The 22,614-nt window shown below is 43.8% G+C and overlaps 1 protein-coding gene across 3 annotated transcripts in view; it reads right to left on the reverse strand.

Moving 5' to 3' along the window:
* MAPRE2 (microtubule associated protein RP/EB family member 2) overlaps positions 1 to 22,614 on the reverse strand; it is a 188,980-nt gene that overhangs the window by 94,796 nt on the left and 71,570 nt on the right. The window contains exon 1 of one of the 3 annotated variants that reach the window (XM_018039484.1): positions 22,219 to 22,491. The exons of the other annotated variants lie outside the window; for them this stretch is intronic. Within the exon in view, the coding sequence (XP_017894973.1) occupies positions 22,219 to 22,337 (119 nt within the window). The 5' untranslated portion in view covers positions 22,338 to 22,491. Of the gene's footprint in view, positions 1 to 22,218; positions 22,492 to 22,614 lie in introns of those variants that run through there. 3 annotated transcript variants of the gene reach the window in all.

Consider the following 22,614-nt stretch of genomic DNA (forward strand, 5'->3'; position numbering starts at 1 on the left):
GAAGAGCTTGGGGCCCACAGCAGACATTCACTTAAATGTATGTGTTTTCCTTGGAAAAGCCTTGCAACAACAGACCTAGAATCTGCCTGAGTGCCTGCTTTCTGGCTCCCTCCTCACAAAAGGCTGATGTGGAATCCCCCACCCCACCCCACCCTACCCAGGGCTGCCCCAGACAATGAACTGGGCGTCCATCGGGGGTGACTTGTAAATGTGTCCCCTGAACCAGAAACTTCCCAGCCTTTGAGCTGTACATAATTCATTCTCCAGATTCAATACCATGGCGGGGTGGCGGGGGTCGGGGGGCGGGGGATAGGAATTAAACATTTCACCAAGGAAAGACTATCTCCAGATAATTCTCAATTCATCTCTTGCTTTCTATTTGTGACCCAGAACATCGCGGCGGGGGGGTGGGGGGGTGGGAAGGGGGGCAGTATTTGGCTGGGGAGGGAGAGCAGGACGGAGGGAGGCTGGAGTCACAGAGGGTCTCTGAAAGACAAGCCTTGACAAGGTAAGAGGCATTCTGGAAACTGTACTGGGTTTCATTGAAGATTGGGTATTAAGGCTTCCATTTAATTTGTGGAATAATTGATGGCTGCGTGGATTCCAGGGCTGAGAGGGGAATTTAAGAGGTCGTGTATTGTCTTCTTATTTTATTGTCTTCAGGTAATAATAACACACTGAAGCCACCATGGCCGGATGCAAATGTTTTATTTTTACAGGACTGTCTACAGGATAAGACAAAGAATGCAAAACTAACTCCTCTGGCACCAAGCCTCCTCCTGGGAACCTCCGAGCTGGGGAGAAGCCTGAGGGCAATTCTGACTTCAGACAAGGATGGCTGAGAAACATCAAGGTATGCCCACAATTATATGATGCATAGATTGCACTAAAACACAGACACTGAAATATACTGATTTTTCCTCAAAATCAGGCTATTCACAATTTAGAGCTTCTTTTTTTTTTAAATTGTGAATAGCCTAATTTTGAGGAAAAATCGGTATATTTCAGTACAATTTAGAGCTAGTGAAGAAAACCAGTGTAAAAGAATTTTAATACTAAGCTGCTTAGAGAAACATTGGCAAAAACATGAGTTTTATCGGAAGGCCCAAGAGGCCGCTCTTTATGTCAGGCTCTGTTAGACGCCCTACCACTGCGATTATTAACGTGCCCTTCATTACCATTCACTGCTTCATGATGCTTTTCACGTGGGCACAAAGCTCCATGTCATCACACAATCGGAAGTCCTACTCCAGCTAATAACTGCCATCTCTCTCAGCAACAATGGAACAGAGAATGCTATTCTTTTTTCAGGGTGTCCATCCCATTTACCGCTAACTGTTCCTTTTTAAAACAGAGATTTAAGCTCCTTCCTGCCATATCACTAAGTATTCCAAGGTCAATTTTTAAAAACTAGGATATGATTGAAACACACAGATTTCTCTAATCGTCTGCAAAATGAGATTTTCTACGAGCCTTGAAAATCAACCTCCATTTTAACAGCCTTGTCTTTACCTGGGTGAACCCTGTCAGGTACTATTCAGTAAGTGGATCCTTAGCTTGGCTACCCCCCAATAACTGCAAAAAAACGAAACAGAAATGCAACTTTCAAAATAGCATATACATATCTGTGTAACTGAAGCACTGTGCTGTGTATCTGAAACTAACACATCACTGTAAATCAACCATACTTCAATAATTAAAACAAAAACCCCAAACCCACTCCTCCTTGGCTCCAGCCCCTGAAGTCCAGAAAGTGATTGTTTAGCTTGATGGAGACTTTGAGGTCAGGCTGAACGATGAAAGACAGAAAGCATTCGTGTTCATTTATTCAGTCAATGTGTGAAAATTGCACGCTAACTAAAATTTTGATTTTTTTCTTTTTTAAAAGCACATACATGTTTTGGGTTTTTAAATTCATAATTAACTGTCAATAGCTATGGCCTTGAAATGACTTGGAAACTTGGCTCTTCCCCAAAGAATGAAGAAATTCGGGAATTCTTAAAAAAGTTCTTCGTGGCATTCATAATATTCGTGGCCATGAATGAAACGTAACTGCAACAGACTAAGGCCTTAAACACACACACACACGGCATATATTTCTTCATATGGTCAGAAATGCAACTGATTATAAGGGACTACATTTGCCTAAATGTCCATCTGTTTCAAACAGTGGGTGGCTTGGTCCCTGCTCTGAAAATAACTTCCATGACCTGCAGCTCATTCCCATGCCACAGGCTTGGCTGGCCTCTGCAGGGCACCAACTTTTGCCCAGTGCCCCCGCCTCCCCGTCAACTTGGCTCTTGGTACATCCACTCGGTCTTGACCATATGCCTTCTGTTTACTTTCCCAGCCCTGCTTGGCCCTGTTCCCTCTCCCCCTGACCTTAGCTCTCTCCCATGATCCTAACCATTTCCACTCAGGTCCCAGCCTGCCCACCCAGCACAACCCTGGGTCCACCATTCAGAGTTGCTGCCACCACAGGGGAGAGGGGGCAGTCATGTTCATCTGTTAACACTCCCCCACTACCCCCGCATAAAACCAGGTGCATAAGGCCTAGAAGCAGAGTGAAGTAAGTCCGAAAAAAACCACCAATACAGTATATTAACGCATATATATGGAATTTAGAAAGATGGTAACGATGACCCTATATGCAAGACAGCAAAGAGACACAGATGTAAAGAACAGACTTTTGGACTCTGTGGGAGAAGGCGAGGGTGGGATGATTTGAGAGAATAGCACTGAAACATGTATATTATCATACGTGAAACAGATCGCCAGCCCAGGTTCGATGCATGAGGCAGGGCACTCAGGGCTGGTGCACTGGGATGACCCTGAGGGATGGGATGGGGAGGGAGGTGGGAGGGGGGTTCAGGATGGGGGACACATGGACACCCATGGCTGATTCATGTCAATGTATGGCAACCACTGCTACAATATTGTAATTAGTCTCCAATTAAAATAAATAAAATTTTTTAAAAAGACATAGCAGAAGAATGCGCAGTGACCCCATGAACACGCCATCAATGCCAAGCAAAGTCAGGTGTGGGGAAAATTTAGTTAGAACTGACCCCCACCTCCTGGTTCTGAACTATTTTGTGCTCTTGGTGGTACTGGCTCCTCCTCGGGTACTTATCATTCTCTGGTGCCTGACTTCCCTAAGTCTTCTCATATGAAAAAGAAAAAAAAACAAACAAAAAAAATGAAGGACGACAGCTTCACATTGTTCCTTATCCTCTGGGATAACTGCGCTCAAGATCTTGAAAGAAGAGGCCATTCCCAGCACTTGGCACGCTGGGCTGCATCTCACGCTTCAGGTTCAGCTCAAAGGTCCCCTCCTCAGTGAGCCTTCCCTGACCTCCCTCTGAAGTGGCCTCCTCCAGGGACCCTTCCGCCACACTGTTCTTTCCTCCATGATACTAACACAATCTGTTGATTCTTTTGTTGGCTTACTGTCTCTCCACTACCTCGTGCCCCCATAAGGTTACCTCTCTGAAGGCAGGTTCTTTACAGAATCTGTTTTGTTACTGCGTGCCTTCTATGCCTAGAGGAGTGCCCAGCACATAGTGAAAAGTGTGAAAGCATTTGTCACTCAGTTGCGTCAGACTCTTTGTGGCCCCATGGACTATAGACAAGCATGCTCCTCTGTCCATGGGATTCTCCAGGCAAGAATATTGAAGTGGGTTGCCATTTCCTTCTCCAGGGGATCTTCCCGACCCAGGGGTTGAACCCGCGTCTCTGGCACTGTGGGCAGATTCTTCACCATCTGAGCCATAGTCTCCTACGTCTCGAGGCGTGCCAAGCACATAGTGGGTACACAGGAAGTAAAACCTGAGTGGATGCACGTGAGGAGGATTTCGTGGGGAAGAGAAAGTTTCAGGGTTCCTGATATCGTACCAGGTAAACCCACTGTTCATACATGTCTCTAGTACTGTGTGACACGGTCAGGAGAGGAGAAATCAGGGTTGAGGGGGTTAAAGGACTCTGGTGTCTGATGTCTAAAAGAAAGAAGGCAACAGAGAAACGTGCCATTCATCACATCTCCAGTATGAACTGCACACTCACTGGGTGTACATACTTCAGCTTCATGAGAGCCCTGATCAGGGGCACCGGCTGCCAACCCCAGAGCTACCACCGACCAGTTAGGTGAACTTGGGCACAGGTGCCTCACTTCTTTGGCTCGCCTTTCCTTCCCAGGAGCACACAGCTAACACTCGCCTTCTCATTTACTCTTCACAACAGCGCTGTGTGACAGGCACAGAGCTTACGCCATGATGCCATGCCTACGAGGTACACAGACCGGGGAGGGAGCATTAGTCACTCCGCTGGTCACAATTATCAAACGCACCAGCTGGGATCCGGGCCGAGGGCTGATTCCAGGATTCCTGCCCTCAACCAAGTCCCTTTCTGCTCTCGGGTTTCATTATGTCACGGGAGTTAGGTGAGACCCAACTCCAAACGAGACCTCCAAATGAGAACACAATTGCGGGCTTTCTCCGCCGCCATTCCTGATTTTATGTATATTTTTAATTGGAGGTTAACTGCTTTACAAGGTTGTGCTGGTTTCTGCTTATAACAACGTGAATCAGCTGTAAGTAGACACGTATCCCCTCCCTCTGGAGCCTCTCTCTCAGCACTCCCCCATCCCAACCCTCTGGGTCATCACAGGGCACCGAGCTGAGCTCCCTGCGCTATGCAGCAGCTTCCCCGCAGCTGCCTATTTTACACACGGCAGCGTACATAGTCAGTGCTCCTCTCTCGGACCATCCCACCCTTTCCTCCCCGCGCTGTGTCTACAAGTTCATTCTCTATGTCTGCATCTCTATTTCTGCCCTATGAATAGGTTCATCAGTACCTTTTTTCCAGATACAACTGTGGCCTTGAATAAAACCACTTTTTTCCTTTTTCAGTGTTACCAAGGCCCACATTTTCCCTTTAACCAAGATGATTTCTTAACATAGGTTTCCCCAAAGAAGAGCTTAAAATGGAGAGATTTGGTGACTAGCTTTACTCAGTTTAATGCTGGGAATGGTTTTTGGCTCAAAAGCCTACCAGCTGTAACATAGACGGCATGTTAATACCTGAGGAATCACCATCTTTTACATTTCCACTTACTGCACATCTTGGACTCAGGTCTCTCAATTTGTTTTCTGTGGTAGCTTAGATAAAATGGATAGAAGCCACATACATGATTGCTGCTTATAACTTTTTTTTCAACTAATAAAAGACTTCAGACGGATGTTCTGACTACGTGTTTAGAAAAATCAATCACTTAAAAAAAAAAACGAAAAGCTCTTATTCACTCTAGAGATGGTGCTTATCCAAAGGTCTGTACTTACATTGTGGCAAAATTTGTTTTTAAACTCATGAGAACATTCTGACATGGGAAGTGAAGTACCAATAAAATTAAGCCTAAAAGAAGGAGGGAAGTACAGGCCACTGTTCCAATACGTCCTGGTGCATTTAATTCTGAAATGGGTGATGGACACTCACATAGCTCCAGCCTTCTTCATGCCACCCACTCTTAATTCTTTTCTTAAGTTTCTCAAACATGACCTTTGGTTGACAAGGTATGATCGGCTTCTACCTCAAACCCACTCCATAACCCCAGAGGACACCCTGTGAATTACATCCAAGACGGCTGCAGGTCATGAGCACAGGAAATGGAAACTTTGGTCCAAGATTAGTAAAGTTCAGCCAAACTGGTGTAGCGGTGGGGAAATACCATCAAAACTAGGAACACTATTTCATCACCAGTTCCCCAAGCCATCATTCCCGAAACTTCCCTTCCCAGGTGAAATGATTCATTTAAGCCAGAGAATAGATTTCCCTCTTATCTGTCCACAATTCCACCCCAGAGTCAGAGTTCATCCTTCTTCCCCTCCTGCCCCAGTTTCCTGCTTACTCTTGTCTGGGCAACCAGACACCAATCCTGTCTGCCTCATACTGCAGTAAAAGAGGGTTTTTTCCTTTTTTTTTTTTTTAAGGCAATAAAGTCATTTACCATTTATTTATGGGAATGAAGAAAGGGTTGATAGACTTGCATCAAAAGACCCAGAAGCCCCTGACAAAAATCAGTTCATACACACACACACACACACACACACACACACTTCATTTGCAACACCTCTCCGCTTTCCTGTCTGCTGTCTCGACCCAGGTCGAAGGTGAAAACATTTCCAGCATCAGTGCAGAAACACTGTAATTCTCAAAAGGAAGTACAAAACACTGAGCATGTGGGTAAAAAGTGGCTAAGAAGTGTGCCATGTTCAAACTGAATCAGGTACAGAGATACCAGAGGGACAGCCATGGTCAGACCTCTGGGTCTGGGAACAGAGGATGCATAGCAGTTTCTTGAACTGGAGCTTCCTTTTTTGACTCTGCAGTACTACGCTATGAGGACTCATGGGAGCAAAGGACAAAATTTAACATACTGCTGTAGTTTAATAAATGTGTGGGATTACGGTCTCTGCTGAATTTGGAATGTTTTGTTAAACCTGGGATAAAAATGGAAAAGTAACAGCTGATTAATGAGCATTCAGAAATAATTAAGGAAAAGGAAATTACTTACCGACCATATAAACTACTTGACGAAATAACCAGAGATGTTACTGGAGACAGGAAAGTCTAAAGGCATTCGGTAAGTCAATGACATGAGTGCTAGGGTGAATGTGTGTTGAAAGTTACCCAGTATGAGTCAATGTGAGATTTGCAAAGTGCCTCCCCATTTTGTCCCAAACCCTAGTTTCTAGGTTCCTAAGATTAATTGAACTTAGAGACTTTGAAACATATTTTAAAAATTAATCTGAATCAGCAAGTGAGTATAATTATCACTTCTGAAGGGGGGGGGTTCCCCAGGCAACTCAATGGTAAAGACATCACCCGCATATGCAGGAGACACAGGGTCAGGAAGATCCCCTGGAGTAGGAAATGGCAACGCACTCCAGTATTCTTTCCTGGAAAATTCCATGGACAGAAGAGCCTGGTGGGCTACAGTCCATGGGGTCCCAAAGAGTCAGACATACCTGAGCACGGCAGAGGGCAGACATAAACCAAAGACCTGGTTGACCCAATGTCTCAAAGACCGGTTTACTTTACATTACTTTAGTCTCAGCTATTGTTATAATGTAACAAGCACAATAAACATAGTATCATAAAAATATTGACTCCATATATTTCTGTGTGTATATATACTACAAAGGAATAATCCCTATTTTAAATTAAGGTTTAAAAAAATCATAATAGTTTGATGAAACAAAGAAAACAAATTCAAGGTAGAATGCTTATTTAAAAAAACCTATTTTTTAAAAAGTAGATGTCAAAGTGTTATTTTAAAAAATATTTTTATATTGAAAATCAGCATGTTTTTAGTAGAAAGTAGAAAATTAAGATAAAAATTAAAGATCCTTTATATGAGAAAAGTGAATGTGTATTTTATGCATGTACATTTATAAAAACGATTACACAGGCACACGTGTGTGGTGTGTATGCTCAGCAGTAAAGAATTCACCTGTAATGCTTGAGACTCAGGCTTGATCCCTGGGTCGGGAAGATCCCCTGGAAGAGGAAATGGTAATCCACTCCAGTATTTTTGCCTGGAAAATCCCATGGACAGAGGAGCCTGGCAGGCTACAGTCCACAGACTTGCGAAGAGTTGGACACGACTGAGTGGCTGAGCGCACATATATACAATGGAGTGAACAGCATCACCCACTCCCCTAGAAATCATGCCCACTCGAAACCTCAGAACATGATCTTATTAGGAAATACACTTTGCAGATTTAATTAGCTGAGATAACATTAGTCTTAAATTCAATGACTTGCTTTTTTTTTTTTTTGCGAATTAAGTTTTATCTGGGGCAAAATGAGGACTTCAGCCTGGGAGACAGCACCTCAGATAGCTCTGAAAAACTGCTCCAAAGAGGTAGGGGAGGAAAGTTAATATATGTGACTTTGGTGAAGGGGGACTTCAGTGCAATCAAGCACTTATCTTACGAAAGATTTTCTGCCAGTCAAGAGGAGCTGATGTCACCATGAAGGGAATGAGTCCTTTTCTAGATATGAGGAGATGCAAGGTTTGGGAACATGAAACCAATTCCTGAAAATATCTGACTTTCTGAAGACCTGTTCCACCAGTTTCCCTGGAGTACAAAGTGTGTCATTCTCGACCCTGAACTCCCTTCAAAGGCATGCAACGACCTGCATTCTTATGAGAAGATTGTGTGGAGACACAGAAAGACACAGACACACTGGGAAGGAGGTCGTGTGATAACTGAAGCCACGCGGCTACAAGGCAGAAGGCAACCCGGCAGGAAGAGGCAAAGAATGATCCCCCCTCAGGGCCCTCGGAAGGGAGCACAGCTCAGCCAGCACCTTCATTTCTGACTTCCAGCCTCCACAACTGTGAGGGAATGCATTTCAAGCCACCAGTGTGTGGCCATTTGTTAGGGCAGCCCTAGGACATCTACACAATACTTACACACTTTTGTACTCATCAGCTTGTTTCTCTTAACACGTTGTGAGCATTTTCCATGTCTTCTCTGTGTGTAGCATCCCCACTTAGATGTCATTGTTCAGATATCTCATAATATACCTGAGTTCAGATTTTCTGTTAATATATTTAATTTATTGAACTTCTAGTTTCGTCGTTTCCTCTCTCCTTCAATTAATTCTTATTTCAAGACAACAGAACTGATGGTCAGTTAAATGCTAACCATGATCAAATCATTGTTGGCTCATGTAAAAAGACCTGGAAGTTCTTCCATGTCCTAAAATTCTTTGGGTGATTCTGGAGTGAGCTTTAGCTATTTGTTAGTTATTGTTCTTAAAGCCAAATGGATACCATCAGTTCTGGGTTCCCTTGTTAACAGGAAAGGAAGCAAGCAATCATCTCTTTAAAAAAAAAAAAAAAAAAGGCATGTCCTTGGCCATCGTAAACTAAGGGAATCACAGGATGTCCTGTCAAATGGTTATTTGGCTTCCTTTCATGGAACAACCTCAATGAAAGCAAAAAGGAAAACTCTCAAACTCTCAACTGATACTCCAGTGGCTTGTAACTTGCTCAGTCCTAAACAGAACACAGAAAACAGTCATCTATGACCAAGAGATTACTGCCATTATGGAAGCTGTAACTCATGTGAAATCTGCCCTCATGGTTTTGCAATAAAATGAGTAAGTGATAGATGAAAGATGTTGCACTCAAAATTTACTAGAAGACCTAGGGCATTTGTGAAATAATAAAGTGACCTTTATTTCATAGTATATTTGGATTTTGAAACATATGTGGGTTAAGAAATTTGGTTTTTGGCTGCAAAGATTCGGGAAGCCAAGCATTCCCTTTTAAAAATCACAAGGGTCCTCAGCTGATCCTTTCAGGTAGATCTAGGACCTTACTGAGCTTATGGGGCTTACCTGGTGACTCAGATGGTAAAGAACCCACCTGCAATGAAAAAGACCCTGGTTCATTCCCTGAGCTGGGAAGATCCCCTGGAGAAGGGAATGATTATCCACTCAAGTATTCTTACCTGGAGAATTCCATGGACAGAGAAACCTGGTGGGCTATAGTCTCTGGGGTCGAAAAGAATCAGACATGACTGAGTGACTTTACTAAGCTTTAACTTCCTAGTTTCTAAATTCTATTGGTACTTGAGGCAACTTCTCTTTAAGGGTTTTAAGAAGTCAGGAGCCAGTCTGGGCAACAAGAACAAAAAATGTCAAATGAGATAGAATGAGGAGTGAACAAGAGTTGGGGGAATGTTAGCCTAAGAATTTAAAAGAGGGGGCAGGGAACGGCATGTAACACTTTGATTATCCTAGGCAAAATTTCTGAAATATGGAAATGGTTCCTTGCTACCTTTAAAGAGGAAGACATTTCTACCCACATTTTCCTTTTAAATTCAATGGTGTAAAATCTGATACAGTGTTAAGTACAAAGAAAAGACTATCAACAGAACTATAGTGTTCACAGAATTAAGAGTATCTCATATATACTCAAGATCTCAAAGAAAATATAGCTCCAAAATTTAACTCTTTCATATACACTTTTAAAGTGGCTTTAGTAGCTTTTCCTCTGAGTTAAAAATAATGATCCAGTTATTATTTTGAAGTTTATTTTAATATAATCATTTAGTATGTACTTACTGAAAACTGGACCTAATTTCCAGAAAAAGCGTTGTGGATAAAGAACAGGTAGAAACACTGACTCACCTTTTCTTAAGAGGTTTAGATTCAGGTTAAGAACACAGAACTCAAACTCATTGAAATCTAAGTTAAGATCATATTATAGTAAAATAAACCACCTAATCTTTTTTATTAAAATAGGCAAAAGATCTAAACACATACTCCATTAAAGAATGTACACAAATGACCAATAAACACATAAAAGACACTGAATATCATTAATAATCAAAATATAAATTAAAATCTCAGCAGGATACTTGTCCACATCTGTAAGGATGGCCAAGTTTAAAAGACTAACCATACCAAGTGTTGACAAGGATGCGAAGCAACTGGCACTCTCCTACACTTCTGGTAGGAATGTGAAATGGTATAACCACTTTGGACAACTATTCCTTAAGTCTCTTAAACAGCAATTATACTGCCCAACCATTCCACTCCTAGATATTTATTTCAGAAAAATGAAAACATTTGTTCCACAAAGATTTATACATGAATATTCATAGAAGTTGTATCCATAATTGCTAAGAACTGAAACTAACCCAAATGTTCACAAGCTGGTAACTGATAAAATATGATTATAGCCATATTACTTTGCCTACAAAGGTCTGTATAGTCAAAGCTATGGTTTTTCCAGTAGTCATGTACAGATATGAGAGTTGGACAATAAAGAGGCTGAGTGCCGAAGAATTGATGCTTTCGAACTGTGGTGTTGGAGAAGACTCTTGAAAGTTTCTTGGACAGCAAGGAGATCAAACCAGTCAATCCTAAAGGATATCAACCCTGAATATTCACTGGAAGGACTGATGCTGAAGCTCCAATACTCTGGCCACCTGATACAAAGAGCCAATGCGTTGGAAAAGACCCTGATGCTGGGAAACATTGAAGTCAGGAGGAGAAAGGGACGACAGAAGATGAGACGGTTGCATGGTATCACTGACTCAATGGACAAGAGTTTGAGCAAACTCCAGGAGACAGTGTAGAAGAGGGAAGCCTGGTGTGAGGCAGTCCATGGGGTCGCAAACAGTCAGACATGCCTGAGCAACTGAACAACAACAAAGCCATCCAACAGAATACCACTCGGCCACAAACAGCAATGAGCTTTGTGGCTGAGTTGTATTCATCCATGCTGGGTCAACCTCAAAATCATTATGCCAAGGAAAAGAAGTCGGACACTAAAGAGTACAATCCGTATGATTTCATTTATACAAAAGGTAATCTAATTTAGCGTGACAGAAAGCAGAGCAGTGGTTACCTGTGCTGTGGACAGAGGAGCTATGAACTGCAAAGGATACCAGGAATCTTTTGGGAGTGATGGATTCAAGGGCATACATACCGCCAATACTCACTGAATCATTATACCTTAAACAGATGTAGTTCACTGTATGTAAAATTAATTCTTAATCAAGTTGGTAAGGTGGGGAGAGCGACAGTATAATTTGTTTGAATTTTTTCCGGACTGAAATTGGACTTTTAATGAACAACTGCTATGTGTCAGGGATTGTAAGAGGTAGTAAGGACACAAAGATCATAGTTTATTATAAAGACAGGGTAAAAGAGTACACTGAAATGACAAGCGACAATACTAGCTGATATTCTGAAAGGCGTTTTACTTTGCACCATTCAACTGCTGGGTATACTTTATATTCTGCATCTCATTTAAGTCCTCATTAAAAACTGTGAAGTTGATGCTATTATTATTTCCATTTGCGCATTAGGAAAATGAGGCTTAGGGAGGCTAAAAAATTTGCCCTGGATGACACAGTTTGAAAAGGGTGGAGCTGGGATAGAGAGTAAGTCTGAGGCCAGAGCCCAAGCTTTGCCTGCTACCGCTTCCTGCTTCTCTGAGCAGCAGTCTGGGACTCTGAGTGCCTCAGTGGGTCCTAATGGGAGGTAGACCACGTTCTGAACCGGAGGTGAGGAGGCCATGACCCTCATCACACAGGCTGCAAGTGTGTTCAACTGTTACTCACGCTGACCTCTTACAGTCGGTGATCCGACAATGCTATCTGCCCGTGAGAAACTCCAGGGAGAGGGATACCGGCTTTCCCAACACCAAACGTGCTTTTGCATTTATTGTTGCGTTGCCAGCCCCGCTGAGGGATGTTGGAAAGGCTGACTGCCCCTGTCCTCAGCCTCCTTGCCTGGGTGGCTGATGGTGCTCATCTCTCTCCTTCTCCCTGGAGAAGACGCGATCGAGGGACAGATGTCCTAGGTCCCCAGAAACAGAAAGAGCCGGGGGCGCGGGAGGGGCCGACACGTTCCCCTCCAAGAAGCCCTCATCCTGCGCTCCCCTCCCCCACCCACCCAGCACCCACCAATCGCGCCCTCTTCCGCTTCCTCCTTCTCTAGCAAAGCACAGGCTCCACAAGCTTTCTATTTCACGGTTACTGCCGGTGAGCAGCAGGTCCCGATAGCTGGGATAATGTATTCAAAGCTCTCCTTTTGTTTTATTCTTAATTGGTCAGTCTCCCTGGCATCCACTCAGCCTTCACCCAGACGGGAGGGGGAGGGGCAGGGGGCAGGGAGGGCTTGTGAATGCAGATGGCCTGCTTCCTGGCTGGCGTCTAGCACCATCACGCACCATCGCGGGATGGAGAGGGGGGCGGACGTCAAGGCCAGATATCACTCAATAACTTCCATAAGGTGGGGAGTCAGACTCAGAAGTGGGGGCAGGGTGGGGGCAGTGTGCAGAGGACAGCAGCAGAATGCCTAAAAAAATGGCCAAAACCTGCAATTGCACACTCTAGGGCCCCTGCACAATACCTGAGACACACCAGGTGCTCAATAAATGAGGAAAACATCCAAAGAGGATACTGACAACAATCTTCACAGAGGATTATTTTGCAGTCAAAGCAAGATTCATGGAGCATACTAAGCAGGCTGGCCGCATCACAAAAAACAACACCGACTGCAGCTCTGATGGACTCTGGAGAAAACGAAACAAAATATGGACTATGCATTCGCTCCGTGTGAAACCTCAAGAGGCGGATGCCAGGGCCGCGTGTAAGAACGGTACTTGGGTCAGGCAAATCTTTAACATCATCCATGTGATTTCAGCAAGGATATTTTGAGATGCTTCCCAACACCTTTCCGCACGTAAAACTCACTGTGAAAAATCAAAACTCATTTAAGTTTCAAACTGCCACTAAGGGGTTAAGTGAAACACCACTGTTTGATTAGGGAGTGCATTTTACATAGTTTTCCAATTTTTTTTTTCAAACATAGTAAGGCACCCACGGACCCATCATCTGTTCAGTCCCATTGTGACACGTGTCCAGTCCCATTGTGACACGTGTCCAGTTCCACATGTGTTAACATTCTTCCAGTTTCTCCATGCCCACTAAGGAAATATGAATATATACATTTTCTTTCTTTTCTTTCTACTGCACTAATTTTAACATAGTGATGCTCAATAAAAATACCATAAAATTTGGAGGATCAAAAGAGATAAGCATTTTATTTTTCCTCAAATGACTTTCTGTAAGAGAGAAGTAACCTCCCCACTACCACCACGTATGTCATTCAACAATGCTCAAACCTATGCCATGGGGCTGTATTAAAACTTATACACAGAGGTCATAGTAGGGAACACACACACTCAAACATGGTTTTTATCTACAGGTGCCATTACTGAAAGCTCCTGAAAGCTGTGGTGGTGGTTTAGTTGCTAAGTCGTGTCTGACTCTTTGGGACCCCATGGGCTGGAGCCTGCCAGGCTCCTCTGTCCATGGGATTCTCCAGGCAAGGATACTGGAGTGGGTTGCCATTTCCTTCTCCAGAGGATCTTCCTGACCCAGAAATCAAACCCAGGTCTCCTGCACTACAGGCAGATTCTTAACCAAATGAGCTACAAGGGTAATTTTGCCCTTGCTATCAGCACAAGAGTCACAGAATTACTTTCCTGGGGTCGGCGGTACCGCTCCACCTCAGATTCCTCCAGTCAAACACTGCCTTCCTGCCTGCTGTCCCAAGATATAGAGGTTTTTTCAAGAAAGGGCTATGCATTATTTATATATATTTTTGGCCGCGCCATGTGGGGATCTTAGTTCCCTGACCAGGAATTGAACCTGCACCCCCTTCAGTGGAAGCACAGAGTCTTGACTACTGGACCACCAGGTAAGTTCCCTGTGTGACTTGTTTTTGAATTCAAGTGCTCAGCTCAGAGTATGACATATAGAAGGAAGCTGGTGAGTCTGCTGAAAGAATAGATTCTTAGATGACTGGAATTGTGGCTTAAATTTTAATAAAGTTCCAACTGTATATTTACAGAGTGGAAATTTAAAAGATTTTATTATCAGCAACCTGAAAACATGCTCTGGCTTTCTAAACTGACAAAAAGGAAGTAGCCTGGGGAGGGGGAGAGGAGCCCATGTGAATGGCTGCACTTTCTCCTGATTTGAAAGTGAAAGTGTTAGTCGCTAAGTCCTGTTGTGTGTGACTCTCTTCGACCCCATGGACTGTAGCCCACCAGGCTTCTGTGTCCGTGGGTTTCTCCAGGCAATACTGGAGTGAGTTGCCATTCCCTTCTCCAGAGGATCTTCCTGACCCTGGGTCTCTTGCATTGCAGGGAGATTCTTTACCGGCAGAGCTACCAAATTTGAACCTTGCAGGGAACCACGTAGGAGGGCTCCTGGATGAGGGGATACTGCTGTTTGTAATCAGAGCAGAACTGTGACACTAAGAACGCCTCCCTGAAATGTCATTGCTCAGGGCTTTGCCAGGGCAGGCTAACTCTTAAGAATGAAAAATTAATGTTAAAAAAGAAAATCAAACACTACTTCTAGGAAAAAACAAAACGGATCACAGAAACCTAAGGTGTGCCTCATAGGAAGAGCACTGTCATTTTAAGAATGACTTAACACCAAGCACTGGCCATAAACCTCAGGACCAACTCTGTGCGCGAGATCCTACCTTTCACAGACTTCTGCCAATGTACACTAAATATTTACAACGCGTTCTCTTCATTTGCAAGCCTCTCACCCTATTCCTCTTCTCTTTCAAGTCATGGCACAAACCTGGCTCTTTGGCACATTTACCTGCTCAAAGCAAATGAGGTCTCAGAAAGACTGAGCTCTCATTACATTTCCTTTATGAGATAATTACACAAAAGCATCTATCACGAAAAGCAGTCATCAGGTTGACCATCCTATGCACCTATTACCACCTTTGGATCCTTCAGAAAAAAAGATAATGCTTTAATAAGTGCGTCCTGGTTCAAATGAGTAAGAGCCTAATTAGGCTACGGAGATATGACACTGAAAATGTACAAGTATTTTTTTCTTCTTCTCAGTAACCTACTAAGAAATTATTTCTTGGTGGCCTATAAAACCCTTTTTCATCTTTACCTCGGTAATGAGTTATTTCCATTAAAATAAGTTATCTTTGGGGATGCATGTAACAAAAACATGTTTAGGAGCCATGTCTCTGATACATGCTATAAGGCGAAAGCACATAAATTCAGTTTTTGCCTATGTGAACTATAGGCTTCCATTCTGCATTCTCTCAACATAATGTAAATTCCAAAGGTCAAACACTAGGAGATGAACAATCAGAATTTTAAAGTGAGCTATGAAATGAGGTTCCTGTGATACCAGTGGGGGGGGTGGGGTGTGTGGAGTGTTCCAAGACAAAAAGTTGCTGGAAGAGTGCTTAAGATACTAGATGAGAGACATAAACACTCCTGGGTACACATCAGGAAAAAATGAACACTAATTCAAAAAGGTACAGGCACCCTAGTTTCATAGCAGCATTATGCACAACTGCCAAGATCTGGAAACAGCTTGTCCACTGACAGAGGAATGGATAGAGAAGATGAAGTATACACATTCAATAGAACACTACTCAGTCATGAAAAGGAATGGCATTTTGCCATCTGCACCAACATGGATGGCCTTGGAGAGTATTATGCTAAGTGCAAAATACTGTATGGTATCACTTATCTGTGCACTCTAAAAAAACAAGCCGGTGAATATAAAAAAGAAGCAAATTAATTGATACCAAAAACAAACCAGTAGTCACCCCTGGGGAGAGGGGAGGAGGAGGGGCAATGTAGGGGCAGGGGGCTGAGAGGCATACTCTATTAGGTACAAAATATGTTCAAGGATAGATTGTACAACACAGGAAATACAGCCAATGTTCTATAATAACTATAAATGGAGTATAACCTTAAAAAATTGTGAATCACTATGTTATCTACCTGTAACATATATAATATTGTACAGCAAATACACTTCAATAAAAAAGGACACTAGATGAGTATGACACATGGTATCTGAAAGATAGCCCGAAGTCAAGAAGAATGGAATTATTCTAACATACATATCCTAACAAATTTCATTGTGGGAAAGACACTGTTCACAGAAGAGGAGTAAATCAATTCCTTTAAAGTGAAATTGACAGAGTTTGAAAGTAAAGCAATCCACACCATCTGGGTTAAACTCTCAGTCCACACCAGAAGCTGCCATCGAAGGGATCACTTTCCAGCTGTAAGAAAAATGGCACCGGAGCCCTGAGGGGCATTCTGAGCAGTGTCATCAGCTGGCATTAAATGACTCCTGAGGATCCTTCACAGTGAAATACCAGACACTCTGCTTCTCAGTTTGGGAGGATTGAAAGAGTGTAAATTCTATACAGCAGCTACCCTTTTGGCCTGGTAACTGTGAAGCTGGCATCTGTATATCAAGAAGCCACCATCTGACCTAAGTACCAACGCTGTTATGGGAAGAAGTTGCACTGATTGCTTCTACTGAGGGAAAATGCCTTGAGCCAGGAACATCTGCCTCCCTTGTCCTGAGCCCTACAACAGAGCCGGAGAGGTCTCTCTATTGGAGCAAATGAAGTGTTCCCTAAGAATTCTGGACACTGTAGGGTGGGGCACTGGAGGATTCCATTTTCCCTTCAACTCTCACTGCAAAACAGGAGCTGGATTGCAGCATGCACTTCCGTTATTATGCTGTCTTTCAATCAACATGCTTTCAATTTTCAAGGTCCGGTCACCCTGCCTGCCTTCCAATGCTCCTATCCCACGGGAAAATTCTATCCAATGAAAATTCTGATTCTACAGCCTCCACTCCTTTCACCCGAATAGCTGGTCTCCAATAGGGTCTTTTAGCTTCCTACAACATACTGGCCTTGTGGGTATCTTTTTCTACTTTGAGTCACTGTGGGCTCAGAAAGCGCAAACCACTTCTGCTATCAGACCAAGCCAAATATTCACAACAAAGTAAACCTGTTACAGAATGAGCGGCTCAAACATCTGACTTTGCTACAATTCAAGGTCCTTCGAGGGGCATCTGGCAGAGAGTGTGGCCAGAGTGAGATTCTCAAGCATTTATCAAATTAATCCTCCAAACCACACAGAATATTTAGATTAGTCCCACTATTTCCCCCTCCACTAATCTGAGGGATTATTCACTGCAGCTTCAAGAGGTCTCTGTATATACAGGAGAGATACTGAATATGGAAATCAACCGCTTAAATTCAGAGGATCATCTCAAACTATTGTTCTGCTAAGACAATGCTCCCAACTAAGACGGGCAACCACTGCTGAGCAGGGGTGAGCCTCTGACCAGGGCACCTGGAGGACCATCTCCTTTAACAGACTCTCCAACAAAGGACCCTGAAAAGAAGTTCAAAAATTGGGCGCCTAGGGCTTCCCTGGTGGCCCAGGGGTTAAGAATCCCCCTTGAAATGCAAGGGACACCAGTTCGATTCCTGGTCCGGGAAGATCCTATACGCCTCGAAGCAACTGAGTCTGTGCGTGCCACAACCACTGAAGCCTGTGTTCGTTCCCTAGAGCCCGTGCTCCGCAACAAGACAAGGCACCTCAAAGAGAGCCCAGGTGCTACGACTAGAGGGTAGCCCCCACAGCCCCTCACTCGCTGCAACTAGAGAAAGCACGTGCACAGCAACGAAGACTTGACACAGCCAAACAGAAAATAAGTACACTGGGCACCTAACAATTAAGGCAGTTTCCCTGGGGGCTCAGTCAGTAAAGAATCTGCCTGCAAAGCAAGAGACCTGAGTTCAGTCCCTGGGTTGGGACGATCCCTGGAGAAGGAAATGGCAAATCACTCCAGTATTCCTGCCTAGGAAATTCCATGGACAGAGGAGCCTGGTGGGCTACAGTCAAGGTATCTAGTAACCCTTTAAAAATACTAAGAAAAATGTTAAGGACAAAAATCAATATTTTCAAAAACCTCCTAAGACAGAAGTAAACCCAGATGGTGCTAACAAATACCTAATGGAGATACACGAAGGAGACTTCAGCAGTCGCTGTTTGGGGAATGTGATCTGAAATCTACATTCTGGTTAAAGTGAGGCATGTTACAATAGCTTCTATTAAACAGAACATGCTTTCGCAACTATCTTTTGCACACGTGTTTGTGGGCACATACACATATATTTCTTTTTGTGTGCCCTGCCACGAGCTCATTTTTCAAAACTAGCAAAGTTGGATGTCAGAGTCAAGGTCTTAGGCTTAAGTTTTCGCTGTTTTTCTTTACAGTCTATTGCCTCGCGTCGAGTGATTTTTCTTTTTTAAGAATTCAGAAACATATGCTACTGTAGTTGCATGTTCAAATACCCATGTGGAACTAGTCCTCTGGACTTATACATTCATTCTTAAAAGCCTGGAGTATGCAAACAAAGACACGATGCGGTGGGCAGAGGGCCAGTTAATAAATCTCATCTATGAGCATCTGCATGAAACAGCGCTATAGGGAGTCGCCTCTCCAGGGAGGGCAGAGCACGACTATTCGCTCTGTGAATTAAACAGTGTCACCTCAGATGGCCCACACCACATTTATTTTTTAGGCCGCTGTTAAAATATATGGATTTCTAGTGTTCATAAATGCAGTGAGGAAGCTGGGGCTGAGAAGGCAATCACACAGGAGTGGTGGACATGAGCCACAGAAACACATCCACACGGCTCTGCTGAGCCATCTTTGCACTTGCTCTTTTCAACTGAAACTGCTAATGGAAGGGTAATTTTCTAAAGGAAACTTGCTCTTCTAATCAAAGGGCACTCTGTTTCAATAATGATTTACCACTCCTTCTGGTCCAGGCTGTAAAAACAGGTTCTGTTTACACCAAGAGATACCCGGATCAAGATATCTGGATCGTGAACCATATTTGATCCTTATTTATAAACAATCTGGTGCAAACGTTATGACAGTAACGTCTCCTGCTGGGAAGAGCGACCACTTGCCCCCTGACGGTGCTAGAAAGAACGGCCTTGTTCTCTGGGTTCTTCTCTTCTCACCTGTGCTCCCAGCCAGGTGAGGGGTGTTCTTATCCTGGAGTGCCTGAAGAGGCCCCTTTCAGTACACAATAGCATTCTTCTTATATTTACACACATCTTTGAAGATGCTTTTTGTTTTAAATATTTCAGTTAGCCTTACAAAGATTTTTTATAAGAAAGCAACGAAAGAGTCTATATGCAATGGGCAAATGTAGAAAATAAAGCCAAAGCAGAAGGACCTGCTGGGACTGCCTAGAAATCAGTAAAGGAACCAGAAAGAGAATTCCCTTGGAAATTCCCAGAAAGAGATCACCCCAGGGCTCTGGGCTTACCCAGGCCCCTCCGTGGCACTCCAACAGAACTCTCTGACACATCTCATTCATGGGGACCAGACTTAACCTGCAGCCAAAGTAAAACGCATGTGGTTGAATCTCTACTCTGGCTTTCAAACTGCCTTCCAAGTTTCCTCAGCAATTAAATGGCAATATTATTCCAGCCTCAGGATGCCAAAATAATTATGGAACATTTACTGGATAGAAAAATGTGTCACATTTTTCCTTTCCTTCCCCCCCCAAAATAAGTGCAGTTATACTACACTGGTCACCCACTCTGAAACAAAAGCAGACCAAGCAAAACAGTGTGTCTGTCTCCCTGTGCACCTTTGTATAACACAATTCAAAAGCAATTTTGGAGTCTTCTTTCCTCATTTAACCTATGGCATCTCTCACTATAGGGACCAATAATCCTATTATATAAAATACAAAGGCCACGATGCTCTTAGTGACTTAAGATTTTGCTCCATCCGATCTTTATTCAAATTCAATTTTGTTTCTTACATCATTTCGGGTACCATACCGCGACTCGGACAGCAGACTGGAAATAGTTCAGGAAATGGAAAAAACAACCTGGACTGAATTTAAAAGGTGAATACATTTTTACTGTAAAACAATAATTCATCAACAAAAGGTAGCATTTAACCTTTCCCTCCAAGTGATCTTTCCATTGCCATTGCAAGTTAGTTCACATGACTAATAAAACCTAACCAGGCAACTGCCTTCAGCCCATGTGGTAAAATTCGAACTCTGCTTAAAAGCAACTGCTACCTACGTCGCAGAGATGAAATCACTGAAAAAAATAACTAAGGGCTTCAAATGTATTACCTATAAGAGCAGTTTAAATAGTGAAGATTTCAAAGCAACATGTCCGGGTTTTTGTTTTTAAATTCTATTTTCAGCTTTGGAATGTTCACAGAGAAAGGTGAAGGAGGAAGGGAGAGAAGAGACCCAATGTTCCAATCACATGGGTCTCCAAAAACAGAGTCCCAGAGGTTGTGGACCAATTTTGGTTTATATTAAGAGAACAACAAGCACTTGGAATCTGAGGATGTCATGTCAACATATTACTTGGAAGCATAGGCATGAGATTTTAGTGACCTCATGGGCACAGCCAAAATTAACTCCCAGTATTTATGTAACTGCCAGGGATGACAGGGCAAAGATCGCTTATAATTTTTTTTTTTTTTGAGCCAGCTAATAGTGTTTCTTTGGTCAAAGAGAGAGGAAGTGGGGGCACTTTCGGCTCTGTTTTTTAAACATGCAACATTTATATACATATACTATTCTGCCCATAACACCATCTGAATGTTTAGATGAAGGCATTAAAAAAAAAAAAAAAAGAGTTATTTCCTGTTGCTCCCTAGCTGAAAGGATGCGTTTTAGGGGTATGTGTGCTCTGCCTCAGAGCAAAAGCATTGTTAGCAGTTATCAAGGTAGCATTTAAAAATAACTACTCCAGTACAAAAGAACTTCAGAGGAAATATGAGCGAAGCTATCAGTCTCCCTTCAAGTCTGCCCATGAGCTGCCTAAGACTCGAGCTGCATTCTCCATTACATTGTTATCCTTATCAAACAATGCAAACAATTTTAATGAGCTTATCTCCTAGAACATATTGCCAGACATGCTAATATAAAAAGGATGCCAACCGTACAGGCCGACTCATTAATCAAAAAGCTCACAATACAATGACCAAGATCAGTCTCATCCCCACATCAGACCTCAGCAAAATACCAGGAATTACCTTCCTACTGTAAATAAGAAGGGCGGGCTCCCCCACCCATGCGGAGGCCATAAACTCCTAAGAAAATGCATAAGGACACCTAGTTCCTTTCAGGTCCATTGCAGTCCAGTCTCTTTCTAATAAACCTTGGGTTCTATGGAGAAAATTTTGGTGAATGTCTGACACCGTGACCTCTGCTGTCAATCCTTGCACCAATCAGCGAGCAGAATTCTTACAAAGCTCCATCAATCTGGCGGTTCAACATCACAGACTGCAGCTTAATCTAGAGGATTCCATCTTTCCTGCACACACACACACGCACACACACACACACACCAGGGCAAGCGCAAACCTTTTCCTCGCCCTCCTCCTAGTCTTTAGGCATAGCCTACCTCATGGTTCCTTTAAAATCTAAAAAGGAAGGAGAAAAGGAAGTGCTCCGGCTTGTCTCCCTTTGCAGAGGAGGGGAAATTTTGCTTGCATTTTGAAATCAACGTGGAAGCAAAGAGATGGAGGGAGACCCCTTGCAGGCAGCAAACCTATTCACAAAATGCTTTCCATCTGCAATCGGGCAGCCTCCGTGCACACCCAACATGACACATGGAAACAGACAGCAAATAACCACAACCGCCTTTACAAACGGCCGTCTGCAGCCGGGGCCGGGGGCAGCGTCTGCTCCATTATATAACGGGCGGGTTTCCGCGCGCCCGCCCGTCCGCCGCCGCTCCCCGGCCAGCCCCATTACCTGTAGGAACGCTCGCCGCGCACTGTGTGCTTCCGGAAAGGAATGATGGTCCCGTTATCCTGGATGATGTCGTTGTTGTTCTCGCCATTTGGGGACAGGGTTTGGGTCGGCCCAGGCATTGGCGCACTCCCGAGGATGGGAACAAACCGCTGTGGGCTGCCTGGGTAGGAAGGTGGCTATGTCTCGCCTTCCCGCTCGCCCGCTCCTCGCGCAGACCGCGCCTGCCGCCTGCTCGCCGCTCGCTGCTCCGTGCTCGGCTCCCGCCCCGCCCTCTCGCGGCCCGCCCTCCCGGCTGCTGACGTCAAAGCGCCGGCAGCAGCACCCTGGTCACGTGGCCCGGCCTGTCCCCATAGCAACCCGCTAACTCATCACCTCGCCTGGAATCGCGCTGGGCCG

The sequence above is a fragment of the Capra hircus genome, chromosome 24, assembly GCF_001704415.2.
Source record: "Capra hircus breed San Clemente chromosome 24, ASM170441v1, whole genome shotgun sequence".
Lineage (NCBI taxonomy): Eukaryota > Metazoa > Chordata > Mammalia > Artiodactyla > Bovidae > Capra > Capra hircus.